Source organism: Dysidea avara, chromosome 3, assembly GCF_963678975.1.
Source record: "Dysidea avara chromosome 3, odDysAvar1.4, whole genome shotgun sequence".
Lineage (NCBI taxonomy): Eukaryota > Metazoa > Porifera > Demospongiae > Dictyoceratida > Dysideidae > Dysidea > Dysidea avara.
The window spans coordinates 17,239,360-17,261,544 of record NC_089274.1 but is presented as its reverse complement, the minus strand read 5'-3'; the positions used below and the strand labels follow the sequence as shown (position 1 = coordinate 17,261,544).

The following is a 22,185-nucleotide window of genomic DNA, read 5'->3' as shown; positions in this document are numbered from 1 at the left end:
AAGACAGGGATTTCCTTTAGCAAATTAGCAATAGTATCTAGTGTTGCAAATGTCAAGAAATTATGGCAGTGTTTCATTAGAATAAGGTAGAAAGCAGATTTCAGTGCTATCCGTAAAATAACATTAAATACTAATTCACAATTACAATTGTTTTTCAAGCTCTTTCACATTCTTCACCAAGTTAGTTAGTCTGCTGCTCCTGTTAAGGGTGAGATGGTGAACATGTCAGTTATGGAGTAGCTACACTTACTCATCTCCAAGGAGCTGGTGTACAGTTGTTAATTGATGACTAGCCAACGATGGGATGGATAAGGTGAATAGGTCTTGTCCTGGTGTACTCTTATCTAACCTCACTGTACACTAAATGTGAATGAGTTTTGTTGTAACGTGTGTGTGTGTGTGTGTAGCGTGCCCGCCCTGCCCCAAGATAGCCATACCACTTTTATTTCATTTTGAAGTCGTTTTAATTTGTTAGTCATTTCTTTCAACTCTTTCCGTGCATTACACTCCATTTCCGACAACTCCGGACTGGCCATCTCCAAATGGCACAAGATAGCCCTCAACCTACATGACACACTATTACATTACACGATGTATTTAGTGGGTGGGGCTTCATACCTGTTGCAGAACTTCTCATTTTTCTGCTGCAACACTTCCACCCTGTCTTTGATGTTGTGTGCTGCTTGTGACATGGCTCGGCTTTGTTGGGCAAACTTCTGTAGGTCCTCTTCCTGCTTGCGTCGCTGTCGCAGCAGTGACTCCATCCTGATAATACAAACCCACAATCACTTGTGGACCATAGAGGGAAACTATGACTATGGGCATGATAAGGAAAACATTGGTCCAACAAGACCATTTTTCTTTGAAAGACATAGGGTTAGAATGTGGCATTGCGTCTTCTTATAGGATTGCATAAACAAAGGAAGCTTGTGCCAACAGTTGTAGCAAGACTTCATCTATATTATGAACTCTTGGTTGTAGCATGTGTGTAGTTCAAGGACATATTATGATAAAAATTTTATTTACCTTTTAGTCAGTAACTGCTTGGCTTTTCCTTGCTGTACCATGTGTTGGTCTCGTAAATTCTTTGTTGACTCACACAACATCTCGTAACATTGCTGCAGATCTAATTTAGCTCCATCCCTGTTACTATAGCAATAGAACATTAGGAACCACTATCAGAGCAATGTGATTGGTTAAATCACCTAATGATTGGCACACCCCTGCTACGAGATAGCTCTGCCTTAACTTGCTCCTCCAAGAGGCTGGGTTGGGAGGGGGCGTGGCTGTATGGTGTCATGTCATTGTTGTGCAGCTCTGAAGGTGGGTGTGGCTGCCTGGAAGGTGAGATGTAATATGAAGACTATAAAGTAAGTTAGATAGACATAGACATTGTACATAGATACAATATTTAAGGGATGCAACAATTACAAATTTTCCCTTTATATTGCTTATATAAAATTAGAGTACCACATACAAGATGTAAGGCATCCTACAGTCATAGTAGTTCTTTCCACTTCACATCAATTACAAACTCCACACACTAACCTCAACGGAAGAGTGATACATTCTCCTTCTGTTGTTATGGCAACCAGTACATGGCCAAGCATTCGGCTGGAGACACAGCAGATTCCACACACTAGTTGTCCAGCCATGGGACTGTGTGTACACATGTGTGTTACAAGTTTCTATGGATGGGCGGGGCATACCTGTCCTGCACAAGGGGGTGTGTAACTACCAAATGCTGCACCTCGGAGCTACCTTCAAACACTGACTTTACTGTGTGAAGGAAAAATAAACAGTTTATAATCATACTTTTACAAAGAAACATTTTAAAAGGAATCAAAAGGTTGATAACAGCAAAAAAAAATTAATGTGGACTTTCGGACAAAGATATATACTATACCTAAATGTATGTAGCCAGGCTTGTAGCCAGGCTTTCTCATAAAGTGGAGAGATTCTTTTGAGATCTCCTGAGATGAGATTTTAAGATTAAATCAAGAGAAAGAAAAAAAATTTGAGATGGAATCATTGTATATTAACTTGCACCTTAAGCATTAAGAACCTTTAGTTGCAATATAGGAATTCACCTTTCAGAGAGGAGATAGATTCTTTGAGACTAAAGTCATTCATTACTTTGCCTTAATCTTAACCACCATATTATAATCAACTTACAGCTGATGTTAGAATTTTGCAGATGCCTGTTAACGTTCATTGCCCACAGAAGTGTTATCCGTTGAATACCAGACCCATCAATTATGTAATACTGGTAGTTGCAAGATGTATCTACAAGCAGCTCCGCCCCCTGATGCAGGAGACCTGCCCCCTCATCTTGCTCCTCAAGCTCCAAACCCTTTTCTTGCTGCAGCCCATCATACACCAGTAGTTGGCATTCTGGGCCAGCACCATCTTGTTGCTAAATAAATGCTATTGAGCCCCACCCACTCCCTGCAAAACAGCTGCTCACCTGATCTTCTGAAGGTAGTAGTATACAATGATAACAGGTGCTATCGTTGGTTGATATGACGACCACAGGTGGAGTACAGGATAACACCAGTACATCATGCACAGACATTTCATAATTGTCATCTGAAGCTGGCAGCATTGGAAGAGCAGAACTGAGTTTGTAAACTATTGGGAAAAATCTAGAACAGATGTTTCTTAAAATTATACCCATACAATATTACATCCCTTACTCCTTATTCTGTCTGATGCTGAGTAAGTGTACATCTCCATTAGACTTGATCAGTAACAATGTTACATCATCTTCTTCCCTCAGTGGAGCAGGTAGCACACCAAAGGTGACAAACTTGTCTCGGAGGGACAAAGATGGTCGATCCTTCTCCAATGGAATAGTAAACATTGGATAGTTTAAGTCAAAGACACTGTAAGCCCTACAGTATTACATCAACTGCAGATGAGTGTAACACTAGATGTTATAGTGGGAGTAGAAGCCATTGCAAATGATATATGGTGTATATGGCCACAACAGCGAGGTGACCAAATTAATGAGGCCATGAAGGAAGTGGTCTTATTAAAGAGGTGGATGAGAATTCCCTGCATAATAGCTCAGCTTTGTGTTTTAGTGAGACAAAACTATATGGATTCTGTCCAAATTGTCTTTAGTGTGCCTGAATAAACTATGGCTTCCAGAATAAGCTAGCAAATTTGTTTAGTGTATTTGCAGAATTCAACATAAAACAAAAAGCAATGAACATAACACTAAATGCTTGTGCTATTCTTATCCTCTTTACCAGTTTGGCACTGGAGGGCGTACACAGAAGGCAGAGCCTGTACGAGGTGTTTACCCATAGCTAAGGAGCCTAAGCGAAAATCTATAGTTGAAGTATACCTTATTGATTCATCAGACATTAGCATTGCTAGTTGACATTCGTTAATCCATTCTGCATGAAGGACAATCTTTGTATCGGCTTGTTTCCTTGCTACAAAGTAATCTTGGTCAATTGGTGTACACTTGCAGTTCACAGTCTTATATCCACCACCAAACTCTCCACAAGGTCCCCTGTGTCTCTGTAACTCTAGTATGTTAACCCCATCATCTCCAATTAATGCCACATGTTTGTCACTTGGAGACGGTAATAAACGGTGCACACCAAATGGAGTGTTGGTACAAGTGAGCTCCTAATAAAAACATAGGAGAGAAAGTGTGTGCATGGTGTTTGTATAACAGTTACCTGAAAGGTTACTCTGTATCGTTCAGGATTAGAGTGTAGACATTTCAGATTTGTTGTGTAGAGCAGTTGACGATCAGGACACCAGATTAACAGGTCCCCCCTCATCTCACACATCAGGTTTAGCCAGTTCTACAAGCAAAACAAGACCAACAAGAATACATACACTACAGAGTCCACTAGACCTGCCATAATAAGTGTCAAAATACTATTTTAAAAAGCAAAGAAAAACAGCAGCTTACTTTTTCATCCACAGCGATTTCATGTTGTCTTAACTCATTAAACATTTCATGGTATACAAGTACCCCACTCCAACCCTTCTCTTGAGCTTCTTCCAAGTCCATTCCGTCACTTGCAGGCTATTATATGTTCGATTGTGGGTTAAAGTTTTCTAGTCGGCGCACACCATCAAAACGGTTGCATGGCGTTCACGGAAGAGAAATTTTGTCCGCTGTGCACGAAGAGAACAGAGCAAAACAAGCTAATTTTATACAAGATAAATGACACGGATGGGATTTATTTGTGCTCAAAGAAAGAGGTAAGCTAGAATCGAAAGATTTTACGCGCAATGTACATTGATTTATGACGTTACTTTACAGCATGGTATAAAACCTTAAATATTTGCTTTTTTCTTATGTAGTGTGCGTATCCAAATGAAGTATTGCCGTTGGTTGAGGCGATTGTGAAGTATCCAAGGAAATCTAGTTGCAGTTCTCTGATAATGCGGTCTAAAGCAACCCCAAGTACAATGACGAACAGTTTTAATTTATTTAGGAGTGACAGCAGTTGTGAGGGACAACCCCATACTCTTGTTAGACAGCCATCCAACTCTAGCCCAGATTTGAACACTGATTCTCCTGCTGATAACACACCGTCACAGAAGGGACCAGCTGTGGTCAGTAATTATAACACACAAACTGTCATTAGGAGGAATTGTTCTTATACAACATGTCGCAGCTTTCCATATTACATACCTGTTCCATCGTCTGTTAAACTAAATGCTAAGCCAAAGAAATTTCAGTCATTTATGACTTCGGTGGAGCAAGAGCAGAGTGTTTTGTCACCATCAGGGAGTGAGGGGTCATCACGGGATAGTGGATTTAATAGTCACACATCATCACCAGTACCCCCTGTAGCATCAAGTGACATAGACCAGTTCTTAGATGAAATAGCAAACTTGGACGATATTAATTAGCATTTTGTTTTTACTATATTCCTGTACATATGTCAGGTGGTGTATTATTTATTGTTTTAAACAGACAGATGTAGTGTCTGTGCAGTTGTGTACGACTTTTTGCGGTATTTTGCTACTCTTCATTATGACTAGAGAATTATTTTTATCACGCGCCAAGCCAGTGACAAGTTTGTGCCGCGCTCTTAATTCGTCTTAGAACTAAGAAATATCCACGTTAAACAATGGCAAATCTAAACTCCATGGAAAGAATATGGTTCGACCAGAGGAAGTTTGAAGATGCTGAGCGTAAACTGGTTGAACACGTGGCCAGCCAACACGAATCCTTAGTTGTGGAGGTAAGCTATGTTTCCATTTAGCATGTATAGCCTTTTGTTGTAATTTATCAAGGGCGTCGGTTTACAACGGGATGCAGTCTCAGCCCAGGTTAGTAAAATGCTTGATGAAGTCATTCATATGTATTTCTAATTCAAGCATTGACGTATTTGTCAGCATACCAACTGTTTTTTTTACTCTTTGCACTTGTCATACCCACAGAAGCCAACTCGTGGTGTCGACAGTATCAAGAAAATGTCAAACTTTATTGAGGAATCTCTAAAAACAGCTTCATTGCCCAGGCCTGGGGTTAGATTGTACCAACTTTACTACTACACTATATAATCATTGTTGTTATTAGGCTAAAGGGTCACCTGAATTAGAAAGACGTGTGAAGGCATTAGAAGAAGAAAATAAAGTACTAAAAGCGATCATCAGACAGATAGAGGAGCGTCTTTCTGCACTGGAAGTTTCAGTAAGCCTTTGTGTTATTAGTATTAGTCATGGCTGAGTGCTTAGTCAGGAGAAATCAACATGGCAGACAGTCAGGATGGTCCCAGTAGTAGTGGTAAGAAGGTGGAAGATGATGACGATGATTTTGATCTATTTGGTTCAGATGATGAGGTACTGAACAACATTGTATATATGTAACTATTAAATTAAAAAAACAAAGGTTACAGAATGCAGAATTTTGTTGTGTTGGTTGTCAGTGTACTAAAATGTTGGGACCCATGTGCAATTTAGCTAATCAAAATGGACAGTTCCTACGAAGTTTCCTAATGGCTATTTTGAGTATTTTCATCATTAATGAAAACGTTATAACTGGTCTGTTTTATAAAACGTGTAGCTTGTGTCAGAGGAGATTAGACATACATCTTAGTTATGGTCTCAAAAATGTTTGTCCAATCCCAGCACCTTGGTATGAGTAATCCATGGATCATATCACATCCATCCCAGAACCTTCACAAGACTTCTTTGCCATTATTGTTAGCTTGAAAGACCGAATACCTGTGTCATGTGTCCCAATATACGATGATGATAAATTTTGATGTATGTAGTTTGCTGTGGTTGCTTTTTTTGCTACTTGTATAAATACGAAATGGCCATGGGCACCTAACATAAGGCCAGCTACAAGTGACTGCAAAGTGGTAGCTTCCATCCAAATAGTCCATGGGTCATGGTTCATTCAAGCACGTTCTCTTTGCCTTATTGTTAACTTGTTAGAGCAATATCATCGACACTTGATTAACTTCAATTAAACAATGATTAAAGGCCTAATTTATTGTAGCACAGGCAGTCACAGTGTTAACAATTGTACCATAAACTGTGATAGCAGACCTTAATTACAGCTAAAACTTTGGATCTATTGTAGATTTGTATGACTAAGGAATGACGCATGTATTTAGGTGTTGGAGAGTTGGACACTAAAGCATAGACAGTTTATTAATGATAAATTGAAGTGTGTATGTAGTGTGTAATTAACCTGGCATGCGGTTGTACCGCTCATTCCTTTTAGGCTGTTGTTCTTGACAATAGATCAAATCAATACATATGTTCATATGTAGTGTACTTGGTCCCTTGTCAGCTCATGTGTATACACTTGTGCAGGATGATGATACTTCTGCCAGCAAGCAGAAACCTGTTCAACCTCCTAAGGCAGCTAAGAGTAAGGATATTGTTCAATAGAAGTGTTTAAATTGTCGTTGATGTTACAGAAAAACCTGTAGCAAAGTCTAGCTTAGTGTTGGAAGTAAAGCCGGTAAGAATTTATACTGAAATATTTAGCATTTATCACATGGCTGTTATTTTATTTCAGTGGGACGATGAAACTGGTAAATAAATTGCTTTGTGTTTGTATTGTGAAGTGTGCAAAATCTGCTGTCTAGACATGAAGGAATTGGAGACAAAAGTTAGAAGTGTCGCCACAGATGGTTTACTCTGGGGAGCTTGTATGTACACACTACGTTAACCTGTGTATTGTATAAAAATTAATGATTTTCTTCATACAGCCAAACTAGTACCGGTGGGATATGGAATTCAGAAGCTGCAAATATCGTGTATTGTTGAAGATGATAAAGTTAGTACAGATTTTCTGGAAGAAGAAATATGTAAATTTGAAGATTTGGTGAGAAAACTCATAGATGGTTGCTACCCTAATAATTTTGTTGTTCACAGATCCAAAGTATGGATATAGCTGCCTTTAATAAATTATGATACTATTTTTTGTTAACTGCTAAAGCATTTGATATAGTTTTAGAAATTCACCAATAAAAGAGGAATTAAGAATTGTCACGTGAGTAAAGAAGGCGGGACTAAGGGGGTAAAATAAAAATGGCCGACAGCGGAGTTGGTACTACAGGTTCCGAGAATGGCTTACAGCGACAGTTGTCTATTAGTAAGGAATTACAGGACAAGATATTCAAAGAGTTAGACACACTAAATACACAAGCAGCGAAGATTAACGAGATAGAGAGAGGACTAGATGTGCGTTCATTTATACCTAGGGTGTAGGCCTTTACTATATTATATTAACAGGTACGTAAGACTGAAGTTTCGGCATTAGAGAAGTCGTTTAAAGCATTTAAAAGAAGATATGAGTCTCAGCTTAAAAAAGCTCAGCCGTTCTTTAGAGTTTTGGCAGAAGCCAAGAAGGTAGCGTGGTTTGTAGTGAGTGTGAGTGTTACACGTTAGTGGTTGTAGAAGCAAAAGGAACTCCAGGAAGCCGCGCAGCAGTTTGAGAAAGCTTCTAACCAACTAGCAGATGCTAAAGCAAAGGAAGCTCTGGCAGAAAAAGGATTACAAGATTCTGCTGTCACTTCTGATAACAGTGACACTAAAGCCATTGACCTGGCATGGCAAGAAATATTAAACAATGCTATCATCAAGGTATTGTCACTATTCTAGGTGACTATGGATTGTAGCTATTATGTGTTAATAGGTGGTTGAAGCTGAAAAGGAGAAGAGATTATTTGAGCAGATGCACCAAGCTAAAGCTAGTGAGTTGAGTGTAATTGTACAGGAATACAACACCACTGAACGAAAACTACGTGGTACCATCAGAAAAGTAAGGTTAGCAGTGCGAATGTATGTGTGTGTGTGTGTGTTTGCGTGTACATGCACAGACACGTAAGCATTGAATAAATCAGTGCTAATATTTGTGTTTTGTCTTGTAGACCATATTTAGAAGAAAGACAAAAGTGTTTACCTAGAATACAGGCAAGTAGTGGGATACAATGTTTATCTTTCTGTTTACTAGACAATATGTTTAGGAGTTGAAAGCTCAAATTACAGCTGGTGAACAGCAGCTTGCAGACGCAAAATCAAATTATCGTCAAGCAATGAAAAATTTAGAGAACTTAAATGAAGATATGCACAGAAAACAACAAGAACAAGGAGAAAAACAAACTGACTATATCACAAACATGATCACTGCTGGAATGATGTACAATCCTAACAAAACATCAAGACAGTTAGAGGTATCAACACCGATATCAGATATGAGTAGTGGCATTTCTGAGAGCGTATCAGACTTGGGCTCTATAAATGGTGACACCCCTACCCCTAGTTTATTAGAAGAAAGCATGGAAGTAGTTGCACATTGTGTGGTAGAATCTTCTGTTGGTGCTGCTGTAAGAAAGGTGTTGACGGACCAATCTTCATCATTTTTACCTGAGACTTCAAGTACAAGTATGGTTGACACTATTTCTAGTGGATTAGTTGAAAGAGCTATTCAAGGAGCAATTGAAGTTGTATCACATGAATCAAGGCATGAAACAAGATAATTAATTCCTCAATTAATTTATTTGTAAATACTGTGTTTATTTATAATTCTGTAAATTTGTAACAGGTCACGTGACTTTAAATCACTCCACAGTTGCAAGCTTCAAGGCGTGGCTCACCTCTTGTAAAACAAAGCAGTTTAAATGGCACCGAATACTCCTAACGGGGCCTTATTACGAAGACGCGGAGTTGGCGACCAGGTTTTGTACACCAGGGAAGAGGTAGCGCAGCACAGAAAGCCTGGTGATTCCTGGGTCATCTTACACGGCGAAGTGTACAACGTAACAAACTGGCTTCCTCGCCATCCAGGCGGCAGTAAAGTACTAGGACATTATGGCGGGCAAGACGCTACCGTAAGTAACTATAAAAAGCTAGCTTTGGAAAGGTTGTAATGCAGAGTGACCTTTTAAATGTTTGACCTTTTTCAATTTAAAATGTTTCGTCTACACAGCCATGCACAGTATGTCATGTTTTGTTTTTGATTTTACAGGTTGCATTTGAATCATTTCATATTGACAAGGATTATGTGAGGAAGTACTTGAAGCCGCTGCACATTGGGTCACTGTTAGCATCAGAAAAAGAGGTGTGTATTACACTGTTAACTAGCACCCCTAGCTGCATTGGCTCTGTGTCCCTATAGTTGACACCTGTATCAAGAGAATTCTTAGAACTGAGAAAACAGTTTGAGAAAGAGGTAGCATGTTGACAGTGATGTGTTGAATACATTGAAATCCAACTGTTACTAGTGACCTACAATTTGCAGTTCACTTTGTTACTAAGTAAATGGCTGCATTGTTTTATAGAGCTAGGTAGCTATGCAGCAAATTTGTGCACAAATCATACGTTAAATAATTATTGAAATTTTGAGTTGGACAGGTTTAAAAACTGGTGACCTTATTAATTTTCGTTGTAAACCAGGTTTTACTGTTCATTATATAGCTTGAATTATATAGCCATGTGTGGTTTAATACTATATCAATAAAATACACAGTGCCTGTTTTATGGCAGGCCTGTAATTAATGTACCTGTGTGACAATCACATGCTAAAGATAATCTTAACTTAATTTATAAGGAATTATGAATGACGGCATATTACATAATCATTACTCTATTACAGAAATTATTCACACCCAGCGTGACCTTCTTTACCATATACTTACTACACATCATCCTATTTGAGGTAGCTGCTTGGGTTGTCCTCAAGTATTGGGGGATTGGATGGGTGCCCTACATTATGGCAGCCATTCTGCTGGCTACTGGACAAGTAAGCATCTTTTACGGGTTTGTGTGTTAGTCTTTGCATGTGTGTTGTCTGACTAAGCCCTTCATTTAACATCAAACCTTTTCTCTAGGCACAAGCTGGCTGGCTGCAGCATGATTTTGGACATTTGTCTGTATTCAAGAAATCCTGGATGAATCACCTTGCTCACCACGTTGTCCAAGAAGGGCTAAAAGGTGCTTCATGCTATTGGTGGAATATCAGGCACTTTCAACATCACGCTAAGCCTAACGTGGTAAGTAATATCTATGAATGTACATAGAATTTGTTTTAAATTGTTCTATCTTGGCAGTTCTTAAAAGACCCAGATGTAAGTATTCCTTTGCTATTTCTTGTTGGAAAGATAATTCCTGAGAAGGTAGATGGATTGTTACAGTGTGACTGTATTCACTGCATGATCTGTACTAGTGGGGCAAGAGAAAATGGGGAATAATGCCTTACCGATTCCAACACAATTATTTCTTCTTAAGTAAATCACACATTACATATGGTTGTGTGTGTTAATGTTTAACTACTACAGTGGGGCCTCCACTTCTAATTCCTATCTATTTCCATTTGGAAGTTGTATACTACTTGATAAAGAATGGACAGTGGGTGGTAAGTTGAAATATCTGAAATCAGAATTTTTAATGTGAGATTTGTTGGTCTAGGACGTCGTATGGGATTTGTTGTATTATTTACGATTTCATTTGTTATTTGCTCCACTGACTGGTGGATTTTGGGCCAATTTTGTATTCTACTTTTTTATGAGGTAACTGAAAGCGTATTTACCATACTGTTAAAAACTTGGTGGGAAATGTGTAGGTTTTTAGAAAGCCACTGGTTTGTGTGGGTGACTCAATCCAACCATATTCCAATGGAGGTGAACCTGGACCAGAAAGAGGGCTGGGTTGAGATGCAGGTAAATTTGATATATACATTTTTGTATACTAAAAAAATCTTGTGATTTAACAGCTAAGAGGTACAAGGAACACTGATTCTTCATTTTTCTGGGATTGGTTCACTGGTCATCTAAACCACCAAATAGAACACCAGTAAGCTATCAAATTGTCGTAAGCTGCTATCATATAGTTTATTGGTAAACGTTTTGGTAGTCTATTCCCAACCATGCCTCGTCACAACTATTACAAAGCTGCTCCTCGTGTGCGAGAGCTCTGTGCAAAATACGGCATAGAATACCAGCTAAAGAACACTTGGGAGGCATTTGGTGATATTGTTAGGTGAGCAAAATAAATCTTGTAACTAAAATCTATCCCAACATTTACAACAGGTCATTACGTGACTCTGGAGAAATTTACTATCATGCATATCATGAATCATAATGACTTACAAATCATATAGCTTTTAGAATTTTAATAGAGTTTTTATTGCTTGTACATTGTACAGTGTAATGCTTTTATTGTATGTACCATAATAATTTATTGTAATTATCAAGAAGTCCACCTACGAAAAGCGACAAGCACTCTATCCTTGAAAGCTGAGAATGAGTCTAGGGCAGGTCTGACATCAATGAAGATGGGTACAGATCTATCTGGTTGAGGGTCGCAGCCATAGTAGTCAATTACGTACCGTACTTCTTTACCACATCTATCAATCACCCAGTCATGACGATCAAATGGTAGCTCATAACCCAGCCAGCTACGGATTCTTGCCCGTGGTGAAAAATCTTTAGCTCGACCGTGAAATCTCAATAGCTTGGGATTAGTACAGTCCCTGTAGGAAGGAAAAACAAAATTTGACAAGCAGATATAGACTGCTGGTGTCTACACACTTTGCATGAAGAGCCTCCCACTTCAATATCTCATTCCAGGCATCTTCATTGTTCTTATTGTGTATTGTAATAATGTGTTGCATGTCTTCAGGCTTTAGCTGTTCCTCTGAAAACTTCCAGCCTTTTCTTATCATGGCATTGAAGAACATTTGTTCTGAAGGGTACACCCATTTGTCGGAATTCGTACCACCTTTAGGTATCGATGATAACTGTCGATTCTTGGACAAGGAGAATGGCTGGTTTTCCATTGGTTCATTTGGGCTTGCTGGCATCTAATGAAAATAAGCGCCATTATAGCAAACGCCCTACACGTCGACTTTTATTCACTTTGTAGGGATGCATGTTCATATTCGCTCATTTCACAAATGCGCTATACTTAATTTTGTGTTCACCATACCATATTGGAAGGGTCTAATTTGTCTTTACCAGCGTTGGCAGGACATTCAGATGGACGTTGTGATGCCTGTAATATAAAATTTCAGATTGATAGCAATTTTTCTTGGAATATTAAACCCACAAGTAAACTTACAGAGTGTTTCACGGGACAACGAGACGGCTTTTCCTCAGTTCCTATCGAAGCGGTTGCCATTTCGACAAATAAAATATTTACTCTTACGCGCTAAAAAAGCTGTACGCATTTGAATGAATGAATGAAATTTTGAAAGATCATGAGCAATAAAAATGATATTTTGAAAGTTTGACGGTTATCTTCGACTTCTTTTATCTCTGCTAAATCTGTGTAGTGAACACACCAATAAACTTAATAACCATTTAACAATTGTGTGACTACTTTTGCTTTTGCTGCATGTCCATGTTTGAGATGGCTGCTAACATGAAGTTCTTCTGACCTACAACAATGATCCAACAGTGATCATGAGGTGAATGAGTTGTAAAGTTGGTGGCTTACCTTGGGAAGATTTGTCTGTTGATACTGGTACATTGGAGACCTGAAAAGGTAAGTGATTTTAGTGTGGGACACACATACACACGCATACAGACACAACACACCTTGAGGGATCCTTGTGGAGTATGCAGTATTCCTGGTAATGTGGAGTTGTTACCATCACCCCACTGACCCTGTTACCATAACAATATAATCATTGGGTGGACTACAATTATGATACCTGCTGCTCATTCCACATGGCAAGCTCTACCTTGGCTCGTTCATCGCTTGTAATCTCTACCCCATCAAGTGTGTTGAGCTGGGGCAGATGACTGATAACTGTAGCTCGGTGGTGCATCCTCCGTGACACCTAGCAGGTAACATGACTAGTAACCTTTAATTTTTACAAACAATATCTAGGGTCTAAAATTCAGTTAGAAATGTAACAGAGAGGAATAGATGGTCAGTGTACTATAATGACAGGTACTAACCGGGGAAGGACTAGCTACTCTAATAGAACATACACAAATACACAGTGAGTAGCTTAACTCACTGGATTGTTGAGTAATGATAATTCCTTCAGTCGAGACATCCCTTCCAGTCTGTCCAACTCACAGACTTCCTATGGAACAAAACAAGTATAGCATGAATCACTTAACATTACTGACCTGAATTCGGTTCATTCCAAGGTATAGGCGCTCGAGGTGTAAGAGGGATTGGAAATGGGACAAGTCCCTTAGTCGATTCTCTTCCATATGTAGTTCACGAAGACGAGATTGAGATGGTAATGATGTCGGCAACAAAGCCTGATCAAACAAAATTCAAATCACATACCATGATAACTACATAATGTGAGTGTCTTGATTATTAGCATGTTCTAATTCCAGATACTAATTTAGGGATATACTAATTATTTTTGAGTGTTTTACATTCCACTGCCAGTACAAATTAACATTACATGATGTGTGGACTTTTATGTGGTGTCAACAACAAAATATTATTATTGATGTCTTGGAAACTCTCATTTGCCAAGTAATTGATGACTTACATTTGTCACAAACCCAATACACATAAACACACAAAAGGACAGCCCCTACACACAGAGTCAGTCAGCTAATACTACAAGTGTGTACCTTTATCTTATTCCTATCCAGTACAAGTTCCATTAATTCTTGAAGTCCTTCCAACCCCTCAACCTGACTGAGCTCATTACCTGAACAAATAGTACTTGTAGAGTGACCAGTACATACAGTGAAACCTATTAACAAGGCCACTTACATCTGAATTTTGGGACCTACTTGATATGGTCACTATAATGAGGTGGTCTTATTAATGAGGTCATGAAGTACACCTTGTGACCTACTCGGTATGGTCGGCCATGGAGATATGCTTAGGACCTAACAGATTTAAAATTTGGGATTTTATTGGGAGGATAGACTAGCCAAGCAACATTACACACTACATGTGACTGAATGGCTCACTTACACATACACATGTCAACTACCTTGTAAGAACAATGCCTTCAGTGATGGTAACCTCCATAACTCCAATGACTGCAAACTGCTGACACCATTGTAACTGAAGAAGCAGAAAAGTATTTAGGCACCACACTACGTACCGTACAGCCTGACAGTACAGCCTGACAGTACAGCCTAACAATGTAAAAAATAAGTGGAGTTGCAAACAATCCCATATGCAGTATACAGAGGCCTAAAATTTTCAACAATAAAATTGTCACTGTTAACCCCCAGAACATGGAAAAAGCAACCCTTGAAATGTTCACGCTAGAATTTAGAGTGAGCATAATAATGTACTGCGTGGCTAGAAATGCTGAGAGACTTAATAGTATTTATTTACAGAAACAGTCAGAATTCAACACATAAAGCAGTGGTCCTGTGAAATTTGACTGGTTTCAATTTTCTGTATGAGTAGTTTATACACATACACACACACACACGCACACAAACAATCTACAAAGTAACAGACAGGTGAATAGATATTGAAACATACAAACATCATGAGAGACATTAGGTGATACAAACAGACAGACAGACTTACGCTAAATGCAGCACCTCAAGATTGTGCAACATTAATGATGACGAGGATGAAGATGTCATGGAGTTGGTCCAGCCATTACAAGAGTGTCTGCTCTGTTTTGAGAAACACTCCACCCGATTGTGGTTGAGGCATAACACCTGCAACAAGGCATCACATGATCAGAAGTGGGTGAGGGTCAACAGACTTGCAAACCTTCAGTGAAGGCAGGTAAGCTAATCCACTGAATGAAGTGAGACAATTGTGTTCCAAGTTAACACTAGCATGTAGGACATGGATTGAGCTATAAATCACACGTTTTAATAGAACTACACACACTCTATACCACGTGTTACATTAAGGGGTAGCCAGCAAGGGGAGGGGCACACCCAGGCTGTGGTCATATAGAAAAGTTCACTACTAATTGCTAATGTACACTTAACTATATAGGTTAAAATTGATTAGTAAAATTGCCTCGTTATTGTAATTCAGTATATCCAACTCAAATTTTAAACATATATACGCACAGATATGTATTATTAGAGTTACTGACTGCTCTATTAGAGTATCTCAAATGGTAAAACTGTCACATTGCTACCAACATCAAAGTCAATTTGTTAATCATATACATTCTTTTTAACCACATCAAAAGAGTTTTGAGTAAGTACTGCACCACTCTTTAGTGAAGCCCCTTCAGTGGTGATTTCTGAAATGTGGAGAGAGCTGAGCCTCTAAATCTGCACAATTTATAATGAAGCTAGCATTATTACAGCTTCTCTGTACATGCTTTGTAGTCTCAGTAACACTTAATAAACTGTGACACGAAAGTTGAGTGAGGGTGGGGGCATTTTTTCCTCAAATCGTCCATGCTGGACCCGCCATTGACTCTCAGGTAAAGATGTGGGTAACCCAAAGTCCCGCTCCATAAAGTGAGACATGGATAATTCCCCCCCCTCCAATTAGACTAGAACTCAAAAGCACACACACTACACACATTATAAACCTGAGAAGAGCAGTGAATTTTGCAGGTGGTGACAGATCTACCACTTTAATTCCTAAGTGTGGACAGTCCAGTTGCTGTAGATTCTCGTAGCAATGACTGCCAAGTTGCTCAAACACAAAATCCTCAGTTAGACGACCAGCTAGCCAATCACGAGCCTCGGCTACTTCTGACGAGCTCTAACACACCCACAATAACTAAAACGCACAATACAAACTTTTCATCTCACAATGATAGTTCCATCAAGAGCCTTCAAGCTGGGGATGTGATAGATGACATACAATCGGTAGCTGTTAGCTTGTGATACAGGATTACCCTGACAATCCAGTACTGTCAGGTGATTCAGTGTCTATAAAACAGTAATGCGAGGCTAGAGCAAACAAAATTGACAATGAGATGCTATATCACATAATTATACATACTACAGGCTGGCTGAAATTAAGCTGGCCCTAATTGAAAATGCTGAGGGCTCTACCTTCTTGATGAGGAGACAATTGCATGAGTAAAACTTATAACTTGTCAAAATGATACCAAGAGCAGCTGTTACAAGAGCATGTCACAAGTATTTTATTATAAGGTACCCCACTATACAACTTAGCATCAGAAATTGGAAAGCTACACACTAGTATTGCTTTGTGTAGTAGGTGGGTTGTAGTTCATTCTCACTAATCACAAGCAGTTCCATATTCAAGTCTTTATTTGGATAGTATTATTAGTCTCAAGTCCTTATTTGGTTGCATACTCAAGTTTTTAGTGAACCTATTAGGAGCTTTATCCAATTACTCTAATAGAACATACAATAGTCTTCTCACAGAACACAAATATACTCTAATAGAACACACAATCTGGGATGATTCCAGTAATTTTCAGAAGAATGTACCTTAAGATGCAACACTTCACGACAGTCTGTGATTTTGTTGTTGCTAGTGTAGAGCAGTTGCAGGTTGCTACACTGCCCCACCCCCTCCAGTGAGCCAATTAAATTATCGGAAATATCCAGGAACTCTAGGTGAGGCAGCTTTCCCAGACCACAGTCCAGTAAGCTTTTGATTAGATTACTAGACAGTGATAAGTGTCGTAACTTCTTTAGGTTGTGGAACCCTAACAAAATATCAGCACTAATATAATGTGTAAATGTACACACACTACACACCGTCAAGTTTCTTCAGCAAGTTATCACTCAGTATCAATTCCTCCATTTGCACACATTGCTCAAGTCCCTTAAAATAGACCATCACATGATAAATTCCTGACATCACAGCCCCACCCACCTCTGTCTTGTGCAAAAGGTTGCTTGCAAATGAGGCCCACCTCAAGTTAGGCAGCTTGCTAATACTGTTCAGTTGAGTGAGACATTGATTATGGACACATGCACAAGTCGCCTAAAAAAAGAAAGAAAAAAACAAACTAATTTTAGTATTTAACACGTCACTTGGAGTGAGTGTTACCTCTTGACACCAATCTGCTCCAGAGTCTGTCAACTGAATGGGCCGCCGCCCACTGTTTTGTCCAATGATATGTGAGAGTGGTTGCAGACTGAGACTCCTCGGAGGTGTTTGATCCATCCTAACATATGATATTAGTGCTGTTAATGAAAGGTGAGAGGTTATTGTTTGTCGAAGGCTCTGCTGTGCTTCATCATCCGTGATCTGTTTACCGTCTAGTTCCTGCAACCCTTTGAGTCGACCAATGAAGTATCCACGGAGATTTCCACACTACAATTAACAAAAAAATGACATATGTGACCGTCTTAGCAAAAACCTGCATAGTTTGTACAAGTATATTCTAAAAGTAGGTGAAATAGTAAGCATGCTAGAGAGAAAAAAAATATGTTGCTCATGTAACTTAAATGGTTTGAGTGACACAGGCATTTCATGTTGAACACTTTAACTCTGTAGACCATTGTAAAATTATGGCTGTGATTTAAGTACCAATAACTTATTTTCAGTATAGTCCTTTGCTATTCCCACTGTAGATACAAAAGAAATTCAGGAATTGTGCGACCCATGCTGGGTTTTACTGAGATGGTCATATATAAAATATAGGTACCCTTGTTAACGTGGAGCATGTAAATAATCTTAGCAGGAACATGCTTGTGGTGACTCCCAAAGTATCCAGGAAACAGTAATTCAAACTGCTAACCTTATTCCAAGGGTTGTGTTGGATGTGTAACACCTGTATGGCGGGTGTGTGACGACGCAACACACCAATTGTGTCACGGTAGCACGTCAACTCATTCCAGCTGATGTCAAGGTGCTTGAGTCGTGGCAACAACCGGATACCTTCAAGTGTAGTGAGTGAGTTGAAACTGACATCAAGGTGCTCCAAGTTTGGCTAAAACAGAATATAAATAATACAGTGAAACCTGCCTATTCCGGTAATCATAGGGGCAAAATTTTCTGACCTCATTAAGAAGGTGGCTGCATTAAGCAGGTCACTTTGTAACATGTGGGGATTTTATAATGGCCAGTTTAGACAGGTGACCTCTTTATGCAGTGACCTGATTAGACAGGTTTCACTGTACTTATGGCCACTTTTATTATTACTGAGGTCATGAAGACATCTTAGCTTTGTTTGGGACCTACTCAACACGGTCACTATAAACAAGGTGGTCTTATTAATGAGGTCATAAAGTACATCTTAGCTATATTTAGAACACGTCTGTGGTTTTGTAACATTACATGTAACCACTCTAATAGAACAATCACTTAGTTTCATATACTAAACTACTACAACACACAGTTCCATACCAGGTGAGACACTTCATCAAGTTGTGATAACTCATTAAAACTCAGTACAAGGGTGTGTAGGTGTGCCAGTTGTGTACCCATGTGAGCAAAACGTGTCAAGCTGTTTCCATGAAGACACAGCATCCTGATATCAGAAATATTCTCCTCACCAGATACCTCACGTATGGCAGCCTCTGTGAGCAATGCCAACCTGCAAATGGTGGAGCAAACTAAACTAAATTGGGTGTGGCTAGTTTAGGTGATCTACATACCGTGGTCGTGGCTGCTGTACTGGTGGAATATTGATGACATCATTGTCATCACGTGATCCAACCTCATCATTACCTGACATCCATTCATTTTGTTTTTGATTCTACACCATAAAAATAACATCACTCCAACATTTATTGCAAAAACTACGTCATCAATTTGGGGCTTGCTTCTTAGTTATCATTGTGTTTCAGTGGTTGAAAGAAAGCTTGTGAAGGTTCTGGGACTCATATAATAATTCACACAAAACAAAACTAGGATTAAATGTTTCACTTGATGGTGTGATATTCTACCTCACTGTAAAACAGCAAGGTTTGGGAAAAGTTATACATTTTGCTACACTAAAAATTCTCCAAGCTAGCCTTTGTAAAATTGATCATAGAACCAAACCACTGCTGCCAATTAAAAAAAAAGTTTGCCACCAACGCTCTCTCACCATCCAATACATATACTTACTTTGCATTCTACTGTGATAATGTACTCTGGTAGCACCAGTAAAGGGTTGGACACTGCAAAAGTCTTAGGTCTGTTCTCCATTGAGCCAGAAATTGACGGGCTCTTCACATAACAGTAAACACTATCCAAGCTGCCATTCACCCTGAAACAATGAAGTAGGGTGGATATTGGACTAGGACATTCTGAAATGTGGACACTTTGATAATCAGGACACCTGTCAAAGGGTGTAAATCTCAGGACACCTAGATGATCAACACTCTTGCTTTTCATTCATTTAGACCCCTGATATCAGGCGTCTTTAACTTGAACACCTTGGGACCAACAAATGTTCTAGTTGCCCTGGTCAGTGTAAGAACTTTCAGATCTTCACTAAGTGTCTGGATTACACAAGAATGTCCACAATAACAAATTCTGAAACTATGCATATATATACAGTAGCACAACACACAAAATACACTCTAATAGAACATACACTTTACATCATATGTCCTCACCGTTTTGGTAGTTGTTGACATTCTTTAGATTGACCAATAAAAACCTTGCAGAGTAGCAACTCAACTAAAGGGGTGTGGCTTATGCAAAAGTGGGTGCGGTTACAAAACATTACCATCACTGCACTTTGATTGGGTAGAAGAATATGCCTTGTTAGCAATTGTTAGACTATTGGTTAAAACTGGAGCACTCAATGGATGTGATAGCTGGATTGATGGTAGTAGTGTATGATTATATTTTAGCTTATTTTTGACTTCTCACCATAGCAACAAGTCCATGTTCAGTGATTGGCTGCAGTGTTGTCTGATCATCCAAGACCAGAAACAGGTAGTCAAGGTATTGTTTGTAACCATTCTTACTATGGAAATTAAAGCATCAAGATGAGTGTGTGTTGAACACATTTGCACTGTGTTTTGTGTGTGAGTATGGCCAATATCATAATATTTTCAATCTAATGTGTGTGGCTGGTACAGGGGATAAATTTCAGACGACGTAGAAAAATGTGTTTGTAGACATGTACTGAAAATTGTGTGCCTGCCCACTTTATTTACGTACCACTCCACAACAGACAATCCAGAAATGTGCATGTGAGCAAACTTTCAATAATTTGTTTATCACCCACTTTCAATAGGAAGAACGAAGCTTACGAGAATTTGTCCAGTTCACTAAAATGTGAATGTAAATTTCACACAATTGTTTTGGTATATGATATTCCAATAGCTGATTTGATTAGCACTGACACATATGTCTGACACGTACACAGACTACACTAACCTCCCAACCACATCACAATAAGGCTGCTGGGATAACTTATCATCAATACAACACTCAAACTTGTAGTGTAATATTCTGTTCTCCACTCTCACTACGTTACTGACACTAATTCCTGGTCCTCCCTGCTGTAATGAAAATAGATAGAATTAGTATACAATCAAGAACTAATAAATAGTGATAATAATCTAACAAGGGAGAGTACCTAACTACATGTACAGGGGAAACCTTTCCTAGATTTAGACTGATGTTGATAAGATTAAGTGTTTATTCTAATAACACACTGAGGTACTGTATTGTAGAATGTACTGTATTGTAGAATGTACTGTATTCCAGTACCCCCTACCCAAGAGTTAGAAACTCTTGAGGACACCACTTTGCAAAGAGACAAAATCATTTAATAATCAAAATCCATTATGAGAAAACGGTAGTCAACTATATAACTGGTTTGAGTTTGCTTCAACATAACAATTTCACTTTCACTAGTAGTGAACAATATGCCCAGCCAGTACAATAAACTACTCTGGTTAATGAAATTGTCAAACATCCAACCCAAACACAACTTATTTGGCAATGGAAGTGAATAGTTATAGGTCTTCTACAGAGACAATTGTGACATCATCACATATATAAATGCAATCAGAAGCAGCAGGTATTGGCACCACTCAATGCAGGTAAAAATGTATTTAGTCTGTCATTTGGTGTGTATACATGTGCATAGAACAGCTGTCTTATTCTCATTTTATAGACAAAAAAAGATGTATGGCTTGGGATCACATACCCTGACATGATAGCACTCTTCAGAATTTAAACCTCCAACTTCAGACTACTTCATCTGCAAAAATTCCTGGTCCAAAATCTTAGCCCACTTATACAGTACAAATGGGACGATGGAACAAATCTCCTGATATCCATAATTAAGAGTAATATGTATGCATTGGGGCTGTGTGATAATAGTAAAACCTATATCTTGACCATTTTGAGACATTGCACGACTGTTTAGTAAACACAGTTATTTGTTGAACAAAGTTACTGACTCAGTGCTTGTTAAGTTTTATCACTTCCCCAACTAATTTGACACCATTCTACAAGCTTTTCATCTGACTGTGTCTGATTTACAATAGATCACCTATTGTCTCGATAAGCAAATTCAATATCTTATTCATGATAGGTGATTTATACCTAGATAATCTCATTAGCCCTAGTACACTACTAACCAGTACATCATATGACGACAGACGAGAGTTAACCAAGTCCACACAGCTACAATACCTGTATGTACAGAGGCAAGGGATGACATCATAATATGGTCCAGGACTACTACTAACTAACCAGGTTTGACTTGGTGTTCCCTGCTCATAACGCAAGTTCCCACCACTTTCCAGTTCTACCTCCAACCTGTGAATGTTCTGTGCTACCTGTGACATCACTGCATCACATGATTTCTTCAACTGCTGGTCCAAACTAGTGAGAAGAAATGTTGTAAAGGTGTCCCTCCGTATAGGACAATCTGACATCTTG

General features: G+C 38.9%; 6 protein-coding genes across 6 annotated transcripts in view; 3 read left to right on the top strand and 3 right to left on the bottom strand.

Annotated features, from left to right (window-relative positions):
- Positions 1-52: 52 nt before the first annotated feature.
- On the bottom strand, positions 53-4,092 carry LOC136249811 (nucleoporin 88-like). Its single transcript, XM_066041936.1, has 14 exons — positions 3,935-4,092; positions 3,696-3,824; positions 3,353-3,642; positions 2,697-2,894; positions 2,468-2,645; positions 2,176-2,416; positions 1,710-1,779; positions 1,549-1,659; positions 1,206-1,337; positions 1,027-1,149; positions 619-765; positions 438-564; positions 251-360; positions 53-199 (listed from the first exon to the last, which is right to left on the bottom strand). The coding sequence occupies exons 1-14, from the start codon at positions 4,034-4,036 to the stop codon at positions 142-144; spliced, it is 2,016 nt and encodes a 671-aa protein (XP_065898008.1). The 5' UTR covers positions 4,037-4,092; the 3' UTR covers positions 53-141.
- On the top strand, positions 4,072-7,491 carry LOC136249818 (elongation factor 1-delta-like). Its single transcript, XM_066041943.1, has 12 exons — positions 4,072-4,230; positions 4,333-5,222; positions 5,275-5,310; positions 5,422-5,508; positions 5,561-5,674; positions 5,719-5,823; positions 6,808-6,865; positions 6,915-6,958; positions 7,016-7,031; positions 7,086-7,148; positions 7,209-7,324; positions 7,375-7,491. Exons 2-12 carry the CDS (start codon positions 5,109-5,111, stop codon positions 7,411-7,413), a joined length of 792 nt encoding a protein of 263 aa, XP_065898015.1. The 5' UTR covers positions 4,072-4,230; positions 4,333-5,108; the 3' UTR covers positions 7,414-7,491.
- Position 7,492: 1 nt separating this feature from the next.
- LOC136249815 (SH3 domain-binding protein 5 homolog) lies at positions 7,493-9,068 on the top strand. The gene is made up of 6 exons (XM_066041940.1): positions 7,493-7,683; positions 7,735-7,851; positions 7,900-8,085; positions 8,138-8,268; positions 8,373-8,415; positions 8,469-9,068. Exons 1-6 carry the CDS (start codon positions 7,531-7,533, stop codon positions 8,979-8,981), a joined length of 1,143 nt encoding a protein of 380 aa, XP_065898012.1. The 5' UTR covers positions 7,493-7,530; the 3' UTR covers positions 8,982-9,068.
- LOC136249813 (acyl-CoA 6-desaturase-like) lies at positions 9,052-11,707 on the top strand. The gene is made up of 13 exons (XM_066041938.1): positions 9,052-9,332; positions 9,470-9,562; positions 9,620-9,673; positions 10,097-10,243; positions 10,332-10,493; positions 10,551-10,616; positions 10,667-10,727; positions 10,779-10,855; positions 10,909-11,009; positions 11,063-11,159; positions 11,213-11,292; positions 11,353-11,478; positions 11,529-11,707. Exons 1-13 carry the CDS (start codon positions 9,123-9,125, stop codon positions 11,578-11,580), a joined length of 1,326 nt encoding a protein of 441 aa, XP_065898010.1. The 5' UTR covers positions 9,052-9,122; the 3' UTR covers positions 11,581-11,707.
- On the bottom strand, positions 11,601-12,678 carry LOC136249819 (holocytochrome c-type synthase-like). Its single transcript, XM_066041944.1, has 4 exons — positions 12,559-12,678; positions 12,427-12,492; positions 12,030-12,301; positions 11,601-11,971 (listed from the first exon to the last, which is right to left on the bottom strand). The coding sequence occupies exons 1-4, from the start codon at positions 12,616-12,618 to the stop codon at positions 11,689-11,691; spliced, it is 681 nt and encodes a 226-aa protein (XP_065898016.1). The 5' UTR covers positions 12,619-12,678; the 3' UTR covers positions 11,601-11,688.
- The window catches only part of LOC136249806 (leucine-rich repeat-containing protein 9-like), an 11,794-nt gene continuing 2,271 nt past the window's right edge, over positions 12,663-22,185 (bottom strand). Inside the window, exons 9-35 of the mRNA XM_066041930.1 lie at positions 21,997-22,128; positions 21,882-21,936; positions 20,668-20,792; positions 20,155-20,251; positions 20,009-20,099; positions 19,896-19,959; positions 19,402-19,543; positions 18,948-19,048; positions 18,697-18,886; positions 18,089-18,280; positions 17,395-17,661; positions 17,218-17,328; positions 17,100-17,166; positions 16,827-17,047; positions 16,176-16,295; positions 15,950-16,125; positions 15,163-15,226; positions 14,971-15,107; positions 14,417-14,490; positions 14,046-14,125; positions 13,581-13,718; positions 13,466-13,534; positions 13,154-13,282; positions 13,038-13,106; positions 12,937-12,976; positions 12,820-12,877; positions 12,663-12,764 (exon numbers count right to left, since the gene is read on the bottom strand). Coding sequence (XP_065898002.1) covers positions 12,734-12,764; positions 12,820-12,877; positions 12,937-12,976; positions 13,038-13,106; positions 13,154-13,282; positions 13,466-13,534; positions 13,581-13,718; positions 14,046-14,125; positions 14,417-14,490; positions 14,971-15,107; positions 15,163-15,226; positions 15,950-16,125; positions 16,176-16,295; positions 16,827-17,047; positions 17,100-17,166; positions 17,218-17,328; positions 17,395-17,661; positions 18,089-18,280; positions 18,697-18,886; positions 18,948-19,048; positions 19,402-19,543; positions 19,896-19,959; positions 20,009-20,099; positions 20,155-20,251; positions 20,668-20,792; positions 21,882-21,936; positions 21,997-22,128 — 3,040 coding nt within the window. The 3' untranslated portion in view covers positions 12,663-12,733. The remainder of the gene's footprint in view (positions 12,765-12,819; positions 12,878-12,936; positions 12,977-13,037; positions 13,107-13,153; positions 13,283-13,465; positions 13,535-13,580; positions 13,719-14,045; positions 14,126-14,416; positions 14,491-14,970; positions 15,108-15,162; positions 15,227-15,949; positions 16,126-16,175; positions 16,296-16,826; positions 17,048-17,099; positions 17,167-17,217; positions 17,329-17,394; positions 17,662-18,088; positions 18,281-18,696; positions 18,887-18,947; positions 19,049-19,401; positions 19,544-19,895; positions 19,960-20,008; positions 20,100-20,154; positions 20,252-20,667; positions 20,793-21,881; positions 21,937-21,996; positions 22,129-22,185) is intronic.

Excerpts from the sequence above, each read along its gene's own strand:
- LOC136249811 (XM_066041936.1), bottom strand. The coding sequence starts at position 4,036 with ATGGACTTGGAAGAAGCTCAAGAGAAGGGTTGGAGTGGGGTACTTGTA. Across the intron at positions 766-1,026 it reads AAGCAGTTACTGACTAAAAG|GATGGAGTCACTGCTGCGAC; the intron begins GTAAATAAAATT and ends TTGTATTATCAG. Across the intron at positions 200-250 it reads CACCAGCTCCTTGGAGATGA|GAGCAGCAGACTAACTAACT; the intron begins GTAAGTGTAGCT and ends CACCCTTAACAG.
- LOC136249818 (XM_066041943.1), top strand. The coding sequence starts at position 5,109 with ATGGCAAATCTAAACTCCATGGAAAGAATATGGTTCGACCAGAGGAAG. Across the intron at positions 6,866-6,914 it reads ACCTCCTAAGGCAGCTAAGA|AAAAACCTGTAGCAAAGTCT; the intron begins GTAAGGATATTG and ends TTGATGTTACAG. Across the intron at positions 7,149-7,208 it reads TGGTTTACTCTGGGGAGCTT|CCAAACTAGTACCGGTGGGA; the intron begins GTATGTACACAC and ends TTCTTCATACAG.
- LOC136249815 (XM_066041940.1), top strand. The coding sequence starts at position 7,531 with ATGGCCGACAGCGGAGTTGGTACTACAGGTTCCGAGAATGGCTTACAG. Across the intron at positions 7,852-7,899 it reads TTTTGGCAGAAGCCAAGAAG|AAGCAAAAGGAACTCCAGGA; the intron begins GTAGCGTGGTTT and ends TAGTGGTTGTAG. Across the intron at positions 8,086-8,137 it reads TAAACAATGCTATCATCAAG|GTGGTTGAAGCTGAAAAGGA; the intron begins GTATTGTCACTA and ends ATGTGTTAATAG.
- LOC136249813 (XM_066041938.1), top strand. The coding sequence starts at position 9,123 with ATGGCACCGAATACTCCTAACGGGGCCTTATTACGAAGACGCGGAGTT. Across the intron at positions 10,728-10,778 it reads ACACAATTATTTCTTCTTAA|TGGGGCCTCCACTTCTAATT; the intron begins GTAAATCACACA and ends TAACTACTACAG. Across the intron at positions 11,479-11,528 it reads GCATTTGGTGATATTGTTAG|GTCATTACGTGACTCTGGAG; the intron begins GTGAGCAAAATA and ends CATTTACAACAG.
- LOC136249819 (XM_066041944.1), bottom strand. The coding sequence starts at position 12,618 with ATGGCAACCGCTTCGATAGGAACTGAGGAAAAGCCGTCTCGTTGTCCC. Across the intron at positions 12,302-12,426 it reads AATTAGACCCTTCCAATATG|ATGCCAGCAAGCCCAAATGA; the intron begins GTATGGTGAACA and ends TATTTTCATTAG. Across the intron at positions 11,972-12,029 it reads TGGGAGGCTCTTCATGCAAA|GGACTGTACTAATCCCAAGC; the intron begins GTGTGTAGACAC and ends TCCTTCCTACAG.